This window comes from Camelus dromedarius, chromosome 1, assembly GCF_036321535.1.
Source record: "Camelus dromedarius isolate mCamDro1 chromosome 1, mCamDro1.pat, whole genome shotgun sequence".
Lineage (NCBI taxonomy): Eukaryota > Metazoa > Chordata > Mammalia > Artiodactyla > Camelidae > Camelus > Camelus dromedarius.
In genome coordinates, this window is record NC_087436.1 from 88,755,263 (window position 1) to 88,772,529 (window position 17,267).

Consider the following 17,267-nt stretch of genomic DNA (forward strand, 5'->3'; position numbering starts at 1 on the left):
TCCGAGGGGAGAGCTTTCACCGTAATTAACCATGTTGTCATCCTGATCGTAGACTTCCAGCCTCCAGAACTGTGAGGAAATACATTTCTGTTTTTTAAGCCACGGTAGCTGTGGTGTTTCGTTAGGGCAGCCTGAGCAGACTAATACAAACTTCACTTATAAATGCAAAACGAAATGAGATATCAGCAACTGAACCTAGTAACACCTAAAAATATATTGTATCTTAATGAAATAGGCCTTATTGTGGAAATGCTAGAAGAGCTTAATATTAGACACTTTATGTATCTCCTCATTTAATTAATGAAGTACATCTCTCTTTTATTGATCATCTCAATTGCTGAAGCAAAAACATTTGTTAAAATTTGACACTTACTAAAAAAAGGAAGAAAATTTCTTTAATCTGATAAGGAATAGCTCCCCAAAACCTGGATGCTTTGAAATCATTTATAATCATAAAAGAATGGAAACATCCTAAATATCCAATAGTAAGAAATTATTTTAAAAAGACATGATATAGCTAAGCAATACTGTAAGATACATTTGGGAAAACGCATAAGGGAGATCTTTGTAAAGTGATATATACAGTGATCGGTAAACTAATTAGTGAATCAATAAATCAAGGTACAAAACAGTGTATAAAATATGATACCTTTTGTATGAGAAATGAAAAGGGGAAATATATATTATTTAATGTTAAATATAATTTATACTTAATTTATATAATATAATTTAATTTATATTATAATTAATTATATAAAATTTAATATATATATTAAAAAATAAACAGTAGACGTATACACCAAAAACTAAGAAAAATGTTTTCTATTGAAGGAAGAGAGATGGGAAGGAGGTGACAGGGATGCAAACAGGACATCTCTAAATGTACTTTTCATGTATTTTTGATATCAGGTAAATGAATTACTTAATAATTATACCAGAGGGAAAATTCAGTAAAAATTGAAAACAAAGCAACAAATTATTTTAACTGTATTTCAAAGTTGATGATTTGACCATCCAAAATAGAAGAATTATTCCAACTGATCTTGAACAGAGTATTTTTTTAGACACTTGTCTTTTTTTTTTTTTAAATAATATTACTTTTGTAATAACATTCAGCTTTATCACAAAACCCCACACGCATTCAGGCTTCTTGTATATTTGAACAGAATATTTTGATTTTACATCCCTGGTGGCATGTACTCTAAGCACCAAAAAAATTGCAAAGGAAGTTTAAACTTCAATAAGTATTCTTCCCCCCACCACCCCAGCATTACTGAGGAAAATTTTGACAAAGGTAATTGTATATATTTAAAGTGTACACTGTAATGATTTGATATACATATATATTCTAAAATGATTATCAAGATCAAGATAATTAACACATTCATCACCTTATATAGTTAACTCTTTATGTGTGTGTATGTGTGTGTGTGTGTGTGTGTGTGTGTGTGTGTGTGGTGAGAATGCTTAAAATTTACTCTCAGCAGATTTCACGTATATAGTACAATATTGCTAACTGTAGTCACCATGCTGCACATTATATCCTCAGAACTTACTCATCTTGAGACTGGAAATTTGTACACTTTGACCTGCATCTTCCCATTACGCCTCCTCCCCTCCTGCTCCTGGCAACCACTATTCCACTTTGTTTCTATGCAACTTTTAAAATAAAGATTCCATATATAAATGACACCATATAGAATTTGTCTTTGGTTTATTTCATTTAGCATCATGCCTTCTGGGTTAATTCCTTTTGTTACAAATAACAGGATTTTCTTTTTTATGGTTGACATGTATATCTAATATATGGCTGATTATATATATGTGTGTGTATATATACACATATATATATAAAATCTCCCACAAATTCTTTTTTTAACATCTTTATTGCGGTATGATTCCTGTACAATAAACTACACATATTTCAAATGTATAATTTGATGAATTTTGATAGATGTATACACCAAATGAAACCACCACCACAATCAAGATAGATAACATTTCTATCACTCCCCAAGAGATGCATTTCAAATTTCCAATTTATCCCTTCCCACCACCTTTACCCTCTGGTAACCATAAGTTTGTTCTCTGTGTCTGCGAGTCTTTTCTGTTTTGTAGATAAGTTCATTTGTGGCCTTGTTTTTAGATTCCACACATAAGCAACATCATATGGTACTCTTCCTTCTTCCTCTGGCTTACTTCACTTAGAATTGCAATCTCCAGGTCCATCCATGTTGCTGCAAGTGGCATTATTTTATTCTTTTTATGGCTGAGTGATATTCCATTGCATATATATACCACGTATTCATCTAGTCATCTGTCAATGGCCATTTGGGTTGTTTCCATGTCTTGGCTATTATAAATAGTGCTGCTGTGAACATTGGGATGCATGTCTTTTTGAATTGTATTTTCCTCTGGATATATGCCCAGGAGTTTATATCCCACCATTTCTTTATCCATTTATCCACAGATGGACATTTAGTTGTTTCCATGTCTTGGCTATTTTAAATAATGCTGCAGTGAACATGGGGCTGGATATATCATTTGAGTTAGTATTTTTCTTTTCCTTTGGGTAGATACCCAGAAGTGAAATTGCTGAATCACGTGGTAGTTCTACTTTTAATTTTTTGAGGAAACTCTGTACTGTTTTCTATAGTGGCTGCACCAATTTACATTCCCACCAACAGTGTACAAGGGTTCCCATTTCTCTATGTTCCCACCAAAAGTGTACAAGGGTTCCCATTTCTCTGCATGCTCACCAACACTTGTTATCTCTTATCTTTGATAATAGCTATCCTAACAGATGTGAAGTGATATCTCACTGTGCTTTTAATTTGCATTTCTTGATGATTAGTGATGTTGAGTATCTTTTCATCTATTTTTTGGCTATTTGTATGTCTTCTTTGGAAAAATGTTTATTCAGGTCCTCTGCCTATGTTTAAATTCGATTATTTGGGCTTTTTTGGCTGCTGAATTGTGAGTTCCTTGTAGATTTTGAAGTTTAACCCCTTATCAGATACATGATTTGTAAATATATTCTCTTTTTCCATAGGTTGTCTTTTCAAGCTTTTTAGTTTGATGTAGTTCCACTTGTTTATTTAGCTATTGTTGCCTGTCCTTTTGGCATCTTTTCCAAAAAAATCATTGCTAAGACCAATGCAAAGAAGCTTTTTTCCTATGTTTTCTTAAGGAATTCTATGGTTTAAGGTCTTATATTTAAATCTTTAACCCATTTCAAGTTTTCATTAGGTAGTCTTATTATTATATTGAGATTGTTATTTTGAAACATTGTTTGCAGATTATAGAAGAAAGTGAATAAAGGTTTATATTCATGCTGCCAGAAACCAACGTTTTCAATGTAAGATAAAAGAGGAGTTTATCATTTCTAAATATTTTTGTGTTAATATTTTTAATGTTGTAGTGTCATTTTATTTTAGTCCATTGTTTTTTTCTTTTGTCTTTGAGTTCCTGCTTTGTTAAACTCATTTTCTTTTGCTTTCTTATAATATATAGCATTTTTAAAGGTTTGTATTCTCTGTTTCTGGGTTATGTTTTCTTTCCTGTGGGTTTTTAATCAGTCTTTTGTTCTTCCTCCTCTTCCTCTTAATCCATTATCTGTTGGAAAAATGTGCAACCATTAAAAATAATGTTGTGAAAGAATACATACAGATATATGGAAATGTTCAAGGCACATTAGTGAGTGGATAAGCAGGCTACTAATTAATACATGCATTGCATATGTACAATGCATTATTACGTTAAATACGTTCATGTTGTGTTAAGTAATATACAGTATATCTTTTGAAGGAAAAAAAGACTAATGAAATAATAAGTCAAATTTATTGTGTGCCAAGTATTATACTATATACCTTACATGAAAACTCTATTAAGTAGATACTATTAATATCCCTGTGTTACTGTAAAGAAATTAACGTTGAGAGAGTTTAAGTATTATCTATAAAGGTAGTGAGTAAGGAAGCTGGAAGCTGTGTCTAGGTCATTTGACTTCAGTAATGATACACATCCAAACACTTACAATGGTTATCTATGAGTCATGGTAGTATAGATAACTTTTTATATTCTTCTTTGCGTAACTCTGTATTTCCCACATATTTTACCTTTCACAAGCACTTATGGCCTTGTAATAAAATAACTGTTAAAAGTCCTAAACAATAATATGTACAGACTGCATAATGATATCACCATTATAATTATTTTAAAATAAATTTCCACTTCTGCTTACCTCATTTCACTGCTTAATTACATAGGCAATTTTGCATATCTTATAATAGTAGGAATTTAGTCAAGATTTACATAGACTATGGAAATATAGGCAGCAAATATATAGTTTAAAGTTCTGCTATCAGAATAATTCAATAATGTTATTTAACTTAAATTATATCATTTTTCTTTCTTAGTTCCTTTATGCATCCAAGGTATAGGGTTCTTTTCTTTTTTCTTTTTCAAACTTCAAAATTTGAAAGATGCTCTTATTTCTCTCTGTTTTTGAGCAAGGAAGGCTGTTAACCACTAGGTTTCTTGTTTCTATAGGAATAAATAAGTACTGTAGCCAGTGCTACTCAACTTCCAAAATTTTGAGCCAATATAAAGAAGCCTTTAAAGAAAGAAGGCTCTTACACCCTTTTTCAATATTATTAAAGATTTCAAGTTTACATTACATAATCACCATAACTTCTTGCATCCTGCTTCTTCCTTCTGGGTTAAATTCTCTCCTTAGTTAAATATACTCCTGGGAAGTCTTTCAGTGGAAACTATTCCAGTTTTTGTTTGTCAAACATTATCTTTTTTTTCACCCTCAATTTTGATTGGCCAGATAACAGAATTCGTGATTGACAGTTTTTTTCTCTCTCATCAATTTAAAAAATGTATTCCACCTTTCTCTGGACTCTTGCGATGCTATCAGAAATTTTAATGCAAATTAAAATTTTGTTTCCTTGTGGGCAACTGGCATTTTGTCTTTGAATGCTTAAAAAAATTTTTTTGCCTTAACTGATTTCACTATAATGATTATATTGTAGATTTCTTTTTATATATCTTGTCTAGAAGGCGTACTTCTTAAATCTGAGGATTCAGATCTTCAGTTTGAGAACATTCTCAGCTATTAGTCCTATGAATATATCTTCACTCCTGACTTTTATATTCTCTCTTTCTGGTACTGTAATTACTCCTATGCTGGACATTCTCATCCATTCTCTGTAAATCTCTGAGCTGAAATCAGGTGTATTTTCTCAGACTTATCTTTTAATTCTTTAACTCTCTTCAGCAGTGTCTAATACTCTATTTTAATCTATTCACTGAATTTTAAATTATAATATTGATACATATTTTTCATTTCTAGAGGTTCTATTTGGTTTATTTTCACATCTAGTTCTTTATTTATGTGTGTGTGTCATTCTTTTCAAATGGTTTTAATTACTACATTTTTTGTCTTCAATTTTATTCATATTTGTTTAATAGCCTCTGTCAGATTGTTCAATTGTCTGAAGTTCTCATTCTTCCATTATAGCTGCTGGTTATGACTAATGACTTATTCTTTCTCCTAGGGGATTGATTTCTGTTTATTTTATGACTTTGCATTATTAACTTTCTTGGATTCAGGCATGTCATTTTAGGACAATTTTGTGTTTGGTTTGACCAGGCACACTCATGTATCACTGTCCCGGGCCAAATTTTATGTTAATTTCCAGCTCGCAGGAACTCTTGGATCACATGTGTAGTTGTAACTTCAAACCCTTGGGAGGGCCAGGGCTATAGTAAAAAGTGCCCAAAGAAAGGTTTTTGTTTCAAATCAGAGTCTAGGGAGAGTCAGACAAGCTCCCTCATCATACAACTGAGCTAGTTGGGTCCCTGTTTTTTGGGAGGGTCTTGATTCCTATTATACTTCCTATGGATTCAAAGCCTCATCTCTTTACTGAGACTGATGACTTCCTCCAAGACAGGACCATTGTAATATCTGTTCATGGGATGTTCACCCATATACTGTTCACTCCTGTGATGTCATTTCATGTACTCACTGCTCTTATTTTCAGCTCACTGCTGCATTTCTGTAATCTTGAGATTTCCTTTTCTTTATGGAGATTTCAGCTGTTTACATAAAAGAAGTTTGTTTTATTTTACCAAATATCTCTGGAGGTTTATAATGGGTGGGCTTTCAGATTACTAGTGAATAATATTTCAGAATTCCTTCTTCAAAAGAAACGTTTTACATAGAAATTTTTAATCACGCACGAAAGTAGAAAGAATAATACAATGAATGATTTGACATTGCCCTCGTGTTGGGTGTTCCTTGCCTTCCACTGCACCCTTCAGCTCTCCATCTCTCTAGGTTAACATTGTATTTGACCCATTTCAATCTGGGGCAGTCGTACTCATTTTGACTCTGCTTCTTTGCTATTCCAACTCTGGTCATTCATTTCCATGTTTATTTAAACTTCCTATGTTTCTCTTTTTTGATTTAATTATCCCAGATCTCTCTATTCCAGTTACTGTCATTTCCATCCTAACATGAAAAAGTCAGGCAGTGGAAAAGTTTCAGAACTTTTTCAAGGCCAGGTTTCACATACAGTCCTATTTTTTTTTTATAAATCATCTGACAGATGAATTGATATTATCTACTCTGGTAACAAATAGGAAGAAACTATCCCAAAATTTCTTATTAGTATCTTTTTGATAAAGAAGAAAGACTTTTTTTAATGACAAAGATTTGTCTTCAGTTATAATCTAAATTCCCCTAATCTATCTGCTCTAGAGACATAATATAGCCATTAATGTTTTGTTGAGACACTCTCTATAGATCAAGATCTCAAAATGACTCACTCATGATGGACTGGCCTTGCTCTGTTCACTATAATTTAGAAGCAGGTATAAGGCAGCAAACGTTTCAGCACAATGGTTGGAACACTGTTATTAGATCATACTTTCTGTCCTGGCTAACCTTGGGAAGTAAGGGCTACTTACAAGGGCAGGACATGGGCTCCTCACCAGTCCCAAGTGTGGGCAGTCTCCCTGGAGAAATGCATGACTCTGCAAGCTGGAGTTGGAATGCAGAGTGCAGAGACATCTGGTTTCCCAGGAAGAGGCACTGTTGTTATGCAATGTTTGAATGTGTGGACAAAGCCAGGGATGCGTGTGGGTTTGGTCATCTCTGCCTCTGACACCTTAAAGTCATATAAAAAGACAGAAGTCCTCTGACTGAATTGGAGGCCCCAACATTCTTAAACTAATCACCTTTAGTTCTTAGCAAAAGTTATAGAGAGATCCTGAGACTGCTGCTCAAATATCCCTATGCGGGGATAGGGCTATTTGAGAGTTTTAGAGGTTCCTGGAGGGATGACTCCTCCTCTGGTCATCAGCTGGCTTCCTGAGCATGCAAAGCCATGTCATTGCACAGAGCCCAGTGAGTAGAAGGACTCCATACTTCGTCTAATGTTCTGCTGTTGCCTTGTTAAAATTACTGATTATAATATAAATATAAATAGTATGGATGCTATAATATAAATAAAATATAAAAATAATTTTGGACCAAGGGGCCCCACATTTTCATTTTATCCTGAGTTTGCCCAAATTATGCAGCCCATTCTGCTCCTGGGTCTTGCTGTGACAGGACGAAGTTCAGTCTCTTCTGCCCTTGAACTAAGCACAGTGCCAGGCAGTGCCATGAGCTGACTGTCATTGGCCAGTCAGGGCCCACGCCTGGAGCTGGGGGTAGGGAAAGTCCTCCCAAACTTCACGTCTGCCATTCAGTTAGGGATGAGGGAGTTGATGCTGAGGGTACAACCAACAAGAACCATTCTACTCCTCCCTTCCTTTTTTTGTTGAGTGGAAGCTCATGTTTCACTCTTCCTTTCTAATACTACATTGCCTTGTAGTAAAATGTCTATTTAGTGAAAAGAAAGAAATAGTATGTCATATGCATTCCAAAAAATAATACTAGACATTTATTTTAAATATTTCCTTTTGAGCATGTAGAACGTGCCCTCCCTTACAATCTCATTCCCTGTAAAAATCTTCCTTTGTAAATTCAGAGAATAAAAAGGTAAATACCAGCTCAGCTTGAGACTGGTTTGTTACCATTTCTGAATTTAGAGAATGCTGGGTTAAAAAGGGTTATCTGAGTGAGCATTTTATGACTCTATTAAGAACCACAACGCCCAGCTGGTATAATCTGGACCCTAGTATGCACGTCTGCTCTGTCATTTATTCTTTTGTTACTTAAGTTTTCACTGTTACTAAACCTAAAATGGGACTCCCAGTAAAACTACACAAGGCTGGGGAATCCATTGAAATCTCATTGCCTTTGTGAATAGTGAAGTTTACAGCTAACTGCAAGCAAAGTAATGATTTTACAATAAACCCTGCTCAATAAACTCTGTGCTAGTAAGTAATTTCTTATATTCTCATCATTGTAGAATTTATTTGTACCATCCTGGGCATAAAAAAAAATTTTTCATATGTATTAATGTACAGTTTGGCTAAGTAAATAAAATGTAGTCTAATTTCAAATTCTTATTTTTTAATTTCATATATCCCAGTCCAGTGCCTTTATAGAGACTTAATAAATATTTTCGCAATGAATAACTAATGTTTTTAAGCGAGTGTTTTTTAAAAAATGTAACACCTGGCATTGTTTTGCAAGTAAGCAAAGCCAATTAATGAAACTTTGAATTTTGATCCTCCCTGTGTTAGTGGATAATTGTTCCCTCTACAAATGGATTCATCATGGAATTTAGAGGAAAGGGAAGAAAGCTTAATGTTTCTGTCTCAGTTTTCCTACTTACATAGCATGGATACAATTATCTCTCCAATTTAATTCACAGAGTATCTTGAGTCACAAATGAGATAATAATAATAGCAAACACTTTTATTGTTTGTCATATGTGCTAATGATAGGTATTGTGTAAATGTCATTTAATCCTTAGAGTAACCCCGTAACACAGATAGTATTATCCCCATTTTACAGATAAGGAAACTGATAAACCGAGAAGTTCAGTAACTAATCAAAGGCCACATAAATATAGGCTAATAAGGAGGATTTGAATCAGAATGTGGAACCACCATCCTGTGTATGGGAAAGGTGTTTTGCAAACTTGAAAGTACCATATAAATTTGAATTATTGTTATTATTCAATTGTTCATAATTCTAAAAAAGATAATCATATGGGGACAAGATGCAGGTCTTTTAAAATTAATGAAAAATGACTGACAGATGGAGATGTGACAGCTGAAATGTTACATTTTACTTAGTTTTCTGGAATGTGAGCAATTAATATACAATCAATTATCAGCCCCTCACTGTACTAGAGCATTGAAGTTGTTGAATGAATGAGTTCCATCAAGTTATGAGCCTTCTGCTACCATTTACACACCTTAGAATCAGGTAGTGTGGATATGTGTGTGTGAATGATAGGAGAGAATGTCCTAGCTTTTTTTATATATATATGGAGGATGTGAAACCTTAAAGATTGGGCAAAAGCCTTCATCAAGAGGCTTGAGATTGCATTAAAAATGTTAAGTCTGTAATACATGTAATTTTATTATAGAGAATGTTAAACCCTAAGCCTCATGCTTCTGGCAAGAGGAGCTAGCTCTTATTAACTCTGATCATTTACACTGCATCATCCTGGGTACTCATTTTTTTTTGCATGAATTAGCAAGACATTGGCTTACCTATGCCTTCACTAGGTCTATAACGACTTTTTTTTTTTTTTTTTACAAATGTCACAATGGATTCATGAAGAAAATGTATCTTACTTGTGTCTCTTTGATTTTCTTTTATGAGAAGAAAATTAGTTAATACGTTTGGATTCACAGATGTTTAGAGTTAGTTAAGAAGCCAGTATCTTCACAGAGAGGCCCTGTCTTTAACTCTCTGTTCCTTCTTATCCTATTCTAATCCCCTTACAGATCCTCCAAGGTACACAGTGTCCTTTCAAATTGGTTTGTCCCAGAAATTATTCGGGCAAAATGTTACTTCTCATGTTGAGTTATCTAGAATAGAGATTGACCTTCATGCTTCCGTTCTGCTGATGTAGTCCTGGCCTTGGCTGACCTTGTGGTACAGCCAGGAGCAGACACTAAGCACTCCCAACCCAATTCAACTTGGTGAGAGCATGGATAACCTGGTTTTTAACAGCAGATTCCTTGTTTTCTTTGGGAAGGTTTAGTTGTTACTAATCTTGGAGAAGCAACTCTAGTGCTAGAATCCAAGGAGATTCATCGAAATATTTGACAGTGAATGAAGTAAATTTACAATGTTTAAAATAGAATAGTATCCTTGAAAGAATGATGCAGTGGACAAGAATTGGCTCCGGGGTCAGAAGGACTTGGTTTTAATTTCAACTCTACAACTTAGCATTTGTGTAACCTTCAGTACTTCCTGACCCTCATTCAGTCTGTGTCAACATCTGTACAATAGGAATAAAAATAGCTTTTTCATAGGATTGTAGGAGGGTTAAATAAAGTTCTGTATATAAAAGAGTTAGCAACATTCAGCCTAGAAAATACTGAAGGATCTTTTATGTATTTCCTTATCTTTAAATTATTTTATTTTACCATAAAACAATAAGTGGAAATGAAATTTGAAATATATTTTTCATTATGAGGTAACTTGAATACATTCTAATAGTTTATCTAGGCTTTTACCTCAAAGTAAACTTGTCTCCATCCTATCCTCTCTCTGAATGTGTGTTTTTTCTTGCCGAAGGCACCAATGATGTAGAAACATCAGTTGAACATTAGCAGTATGAAGGCTTTGTCTTAAGCTCTATTTTTACATTATTTATTTTTTACTATAGTATAGTCAATTACAGTGTGCCAATTTCTGGTGTACAGCACGATGTCCCAGTCATACATATACATACATATATTTGTTTTCATATTTTTCTCATTAAAGGTTATTACAAGGTATTGAACATAGTTCCCTGTGCTTTACAGAAGAAACTTTTTGAAAAATCTACTTTTACATATAGTGGCTAACATTTGTATATCTCACACTCCCGAATTTATCTCTTCCCACAACTTTCCCAGGTAACCATAAGATTGTTACTATGTCTGCGAGTCTGTTTCTTTTTTATAGATGAGTTCATAGTGTCTTTTTTTTTTTTAAGCTCTTTATCTCTGTTGGCAAATTTGATCCTTACAACCCCATGATTAACATTATTATTTCTACTTTACAGATTAGGAGGTTTTAAGAGGTTAAGTAATTTCACTAAGGTCACACAGCCTTGTGGGTGGGAGGGCTGGAGTATGGACCCAGGCTCGAGGTAACTTCTGACTTCTGTTTCTCAGTCTTGGAGTAGCTAGCTTTTACTTACCTCTGATAGTTTACAGAGATTTCTCCTAGTCTAATCAGCTACAGTTAGCATTTTCACCCCCATTGGAAGTTCCTCTGAGGTCTGTGTGGTGCTCTGGCATGCAGGTGCTCATCTATTCATCTTTCTCCAGCCTGTGCAACTTGTAAGCCCATCCTCCTCTTTCCTCTGCTATGGTGAGGTCTCAGCTGAAAAGAATTGAGCCTGCTTAAGGATAACAGGACATTTGCCTTGTACAGGAGAGGGAAGGCATTTCCTCTTCTTTTGCTTTCAACTGCCGCACTGTGGTCCAGAGGGGAGTCCAACATAGGAATCAGTCTGGTGGAGGGAACAGGATGGGATGACTCCCTACGCTGTGGTAAGTTTTGGGAACATATTATTAAAAACAACTGTAGTAATATTAGCACTCAACATTAGTGCCCTAGAGTCTTAGATATACTGGCCTTTTCATGTCTACTTCCATCTTGTTGAATAAGAAACCATGTAATGAAGACTTTGTTCTATTTAATTACATTCATCCAATGAATAACCATTGGGTATAATCCTATTTGGTATCCAGTGGTTTTGAATCACAAGACAAAGTCTTTAATGCGGGAGAATACTGAGAATAAACAAACAAGATCTTATTATGTAGTCCTAAATATTATAATGAAAACAAAATAGGATGATGTTATAAAGAGAGCCAGGAGCACTTTGAATAGGATGCTTATGGGAGCTTTTGGTGTCCCCGAGAAGGCTGGGTCTCTGAAACAGACTTTTGCTGTGGTTCCCTACCCTTGCCGGGCAACTGATCTGCTACGATTACTCTAGTGCTGAGAAAGGAGTTGCTTCCATTTTATGTTCTTATTCGATGGCTGTGAATCCTCAGTAAATATGAAATGATAACAACTTAAATATTGTAAGAGGAACAATGAAGACAAGACACAACAAGCAAAATGCTTGAGCATGAATATGAATGATTGAAAATCAAAAGACCTGCATCTGCATTTTATAACACATATTTATGCTGCTTGAATATTTAGTTCTGGTATATTTCTTAAGGAAGATGCTCACTTTCAAAGCTAATAGTCCTTTGTCCCATCTTAAAAATTAAGAATAGATTTATTGTGATTTATTCTCTCCTTAAAGAGGCACATCTGCTTCTTCGGTTCTTGTTGAGCATGAGGACTATGACTATATGTATCAATGCAAGACACTATTTATTTGTTTGTGTTTGTTTATTTTCTGTCTCCTTCAACTAGACTATAAACTCTGCAAGGGAAGAGACTGTGTTTCACATTGTATCATTTCTCTGTACCTAGAGCAGTGTCTGACACAGAGTAGGAGCTCAATAAATATTTGTTGACTGAACAGTGAAAAAGACTCTACCTGCCTCCATGGCTCTCATGGGGTCCCACTCGGGGTGGTATAAATCCAGGGGAGAAGATATCTTTAAATATAATATTTGGGTTGTGGGGATAGCTGTTGATGGAAAGAGACTCGGACTTGGGTAGGCTGACTTGAGTTGCATTTCAGCTTTGGTGTTTATTAGCTGTGTGTATCTTGAGGGAAATTACATAACCTTGTTTCCCCATCTATGAAACAGAGTAACTTGCACAGAGGGCAGAGGAGCTAATGTATGTAAAAGGGTGGAGAAAATTTTCAGTAAATATTGAGGACCCAAAATATGCAGATAAACATGGTAAATGTAACCATAAAAGTTTAGGATTTAAACTAAAGAGGCGGGAATAAAAAATGTCATCTGGGCAACAGCAACAAAATTAATGACAGACTGGATGAGAAGAATCAAAAAGGAAAACTTTGCCATGACTTTCTTCCCAAACCACTGAAAAGGGCTGAGTACAGAGAACTCTCCTTTACAACTTCATCAAATTCTCAGGATCTGAAAGTAAGACAAATAAATGTGGAAGCATCCACGAGGGGGTCTTGCGAAGCAAATTCTTAAGTTGAATGAGTCAGTATAGGTAAGTTAGGGCAAACCAAGCATGCTCTGATAAAATATGGCCTCCTGATACTAGTAGCCCTTCAATTAAATGTGCCGCCACGCATAGGAAGTCAGAAAGGTTGCCAAGGTTTCTTGTTAGGTTATTAGACAAAAGATGGCAAAGTGCTTCATAAAGTTGATATTTCATTGTTTTCAATTTGAGAAGATTTTTCCTGTCAAATAACACTATTATGTTTAGCTACTATTTTGCTTCTATTTAAAAATGATTTGTATTTGATTTTAAGGGATTTAAAAAAGAACCCATTGTTGAAATTAATTGTGTGTCAGAGTCATATACAGATATTTCCTAGATTGCACTGGTTGAAAATGAGATCATTTGTAATTAAGAGATGATAGAGAATATGTTGTAGAAATCATTAATGTAAAACCTTGGCTGCCCTTAGTCACTACCAAAGTGCTTTGCTAAGTAAGATTGGCTATAGGTGTCATCATTTTAAGATTAATTACTAAAGACCTTTGATGGAGTCTATATTAGTGGAAACATTAACCATTATTCTTAAGTTAATTTTGCATTAAAAGAATCATATACGATAATTGTGAATGGGTTGATTTGAGTTCCTGTTTCAGTGTCTGGCACAAAATTGATTTGCAGTAAATGTTTTCTTGGGGCTGAATCTTTCACGAGTGATTTCACATTTTTATAGAGAAAAATTTACTCTCAGCTCTTATAAGCAACCTTTTCTGCTTGAAGCACAATGCACACAGCTGTGTCCTTTTGAGGGCCACTGTCTGTACTTTCTCCTGGCATATAATGCTCTCCCACATTGAAATGTATTTTAAGTTTGCTCCTCAAAGACTTGAGTGTTACATTTGTGAAACTTGCCCAGACCTTCCCGTATCAGCATTCACCTGAAGCTGAATTCATGTATGTGTGTGTCTGTCTTCTGTCTGCATATTTTAATTTGGATTTTCCTTTTTCTCTAATTCTTTCCTTCCCCATTTTGTACTTTAACTTCGATGAGTTCCCCAAAAAGTGTTGTGCCCATAAGTTTTTGGCCAGCCATGCCAATTCTATGGCATGAAGGAGAAGGAAAAGCCCGGGAGGTGGCTCAAGAGAAGAGCCAGCTCCGAAAGGAAATGAAGTCAGAGTCTCTGAGCTGACTCTAAACTGTGGGCTCGGGCAGGACTGGAAATCCTTGAATAATCATGTATTTTTAAAAACAAGATCATGGTATAGAAATTGTTTTGTGATTTGAGGTTCTTAGTTATTATATAATAAGCATCATCCTATGTGATTAGTAGTCTTCAAAAGCATCTTTCATACAGCGGAGCATTCTCTTGTCTGTTCCATAATATTTTAAACCAATTCCCTTTGTTGAATGTCTAGGTGATCGCTATCTTTTAAAAATTATAAACTGTGCAAAGATGAAGATCCCTGTAGATAAAGCCAAGTTCATAACAATGATTATTTCCTTATGAGAAATTTTTAGAAATATTACAGTGTCAAAGGATATGCATATTTAAAATATTTTTTGATAGACATTGCCCTGCGCAGCTGTGATCCAGAGCAGTGACTGCCCGCTGGCTAGTGTGAGTATGAGTGTACTTTTCCACACATTTGCCCAGTACTCAGATGCTATCCTTTTGTGAATATCAGCAGCCTGATTTTGCTTTCTTATAAAAAAATTATTTGCATACAATTTTTAAGGGTTACACTCTGTTTACAGTTATTACAAAATATTGGCTCTGTTCCCTGTGTTGTACAACACATCCTTGAGTTTACCTTACATGCAATAGTTTGTACCTCTGACTCTCCCACACCTTTATTGCCCCCTTTTCCCACTGATAACCACTAGTTTGTTCTCTGTATCTGTGAGTCCGCTTCTTTTTTATATTCACTAGTTTGTTGTATTTGTTAGATTCTACATATAGTGATATCATACAGCATTTGTCTTTCTCTGTCTGACTTACTCTATTTAGCATAATGCCCTCCAGGTCCATCCATGTTGCTGCAAATGGCAAAATTTCATTCTTTTTTATTATTGACTGTTACTTCACTGCGTATGTATACACCACATCTTCTTTATCCATTCATCTGTCAGTGACACTTAGATTGCTTCCATGTCTTGGAAGCTATAAATAATGATGATATGTATGTGTCTTATTGTATATCTATAATCATTCTGACTTAACAGGATATATTTTATTGCATGAAACATGTTAGTCTATCATATCAAATGAGTTTGTAAGCATGTAATTCTGATGTGTCTTCTCCTAAACTTAATTATCTTGACTTCCCAGGTGCCTGCATGAACATCACCCACAGCCAGTGTCAGATGCTGCCCTACCACACCACGCTGACACCTCTCCTCTCAATTGTCAAAAACATGGAAATGGAGAAGTTTCTCAAGTTCTTCACGTACCTCCATCGCCTCGGTTGCTATCAACATATCATGCTTTTTGGCTGCAGCCTTGCCTTTCCCAAGTGCATCGACAATGGTGATGACAGGTATTTTGGAACCAGAAACATTCAGTGATAAGGGTTAGTGGTAGCAGAAGTGTCTGAGAGGAACAGAAATCATCCCTCACTACTCTTTTGTTTTTGTTGTTGTTAAAGGAGAAAAAAAAAAATCCCACACAAATCATAGCCAGTTGTAATTCTTTTAAAGTAGACATTTTTGAAAAACGTGAAATAATTTTATTTATGGGAAGAAATTATTCAGGATGTTAGATGGAAGTCATCAGCTGGAATACTCAATAGCTGTTTTGTGAGGGGCTGGCTGAAGCAGCACAAAGGGCGATCGAAAAGAGTTTATTGAGGAGGTGACTTATGGAGGTGTGGGCAGGGTTAAGACAACAAGCAAGTGATTAGAGGCTCCAGGGTCTCATGATGGGGGATGCAGTTCCACCACTCCAGACTTGAAGGGGGAAAAGAGCAGGCAGACCTGGAGAGAGCTGAGGCTGTGAGCAAAGAGGTCTCCCAGCAAGCCAAGTGCTGTGACCCAAGACGAGGGCACATAGACAGCGCCAGCCCTTCAGTCCTTCAGGAAGAGAGAAGGAGTAAATGCCCTGGCCTCACTCCCCTCCCACCCTCCCATCTGCCAGGGCCTCCCACCAACTGAACTCACCCGTGACCACTGGGCAAGGGTGTGCAATTGACATGAGTATAATTGATAAGATGGAAAATTTCATCTCAGTATCACCAGCTCAGAAAGTCCCAAATCTCCTTATCTAAATCAGGTATGGGTGAGATGTTGGTTGGTTCTTATGGTCAACACTGGAACCCAGAGCAGGGTGAGGAGAGTGAAGAAGGGTAGATGTGGAAGGACAAACAGAAACTGTCCAGTACAATGTTGAACAGGATAAGAAAGAATTTTCTTCTTTGAGGCGTGGGAGAATATGTGAGTGAACATGCTTGTGTATGTGTCTTGTAAGCACATATCATTTTTTAATTGAGATATAATTGACATATAACAAATTAGTTCCAGGTGTACAGCATAGTGATTCAATACATGTATATGTTGTGAGATGATCATCACAGTAAGTCTCGTTAACATCCATCATGACACATAGTTAACAGATTTTTTTTTCTGGTGATGAGAACTTTTAAGATCTACTCTGTTAGCAACTTTCAAATATGCAGTACAGTATTAACTATAGTCACCAGGTTGTACATTACTTATTTATTTTATAACTGGAAGTTTGTACCTTTTAACCACCTTCACCTTATTGAAATAATATTGAAAATCACTATTTAATATTGAAATTATAAGATTCAATTAATGAAAAGTATATTATGGGATATTTGAGTATACATTTTAAAAAATGTTCAAGGCATGTATTAAATACATCATCATATATAGCCTCAATTATTTTCTGAATCAAAATGTTGGAAAGTTTTCAGAGTAGTAATTAGAGAATGAATTGCATTTTTAAGTGCAAGTAGGTTCCATGTTATTTGTACTAATTTAATGTATAAAATATGTTTTGAC

General features: G+C 35.2%; 1 protein-coding gene across 3 annotated transcripts in view; it reads left to right on the forward strand.

Annotated features, from left to right (window-relative positions):
• CORIN (corin, serine peptidase) overlaps nt 1-17,267 on the forward strand; it is a 221,645-nt gene that overhangs the window by 59,548 nt on the left and 144,830 nt on the right. For all 3 annotated transcript variants that reach the window (XM_031435080.2, XM_064486930.1, XM_064486928.1), the window contains exon 4: nt 15,577-15,784. In XM_031435080.2, the coding sequence (XP_031290940.2) occupies nt 15,577-15,784 (208 nt within the window). The remainder of the gene's footprint in view (nt 1-15,576; nt 15,785-17,267) is intronic.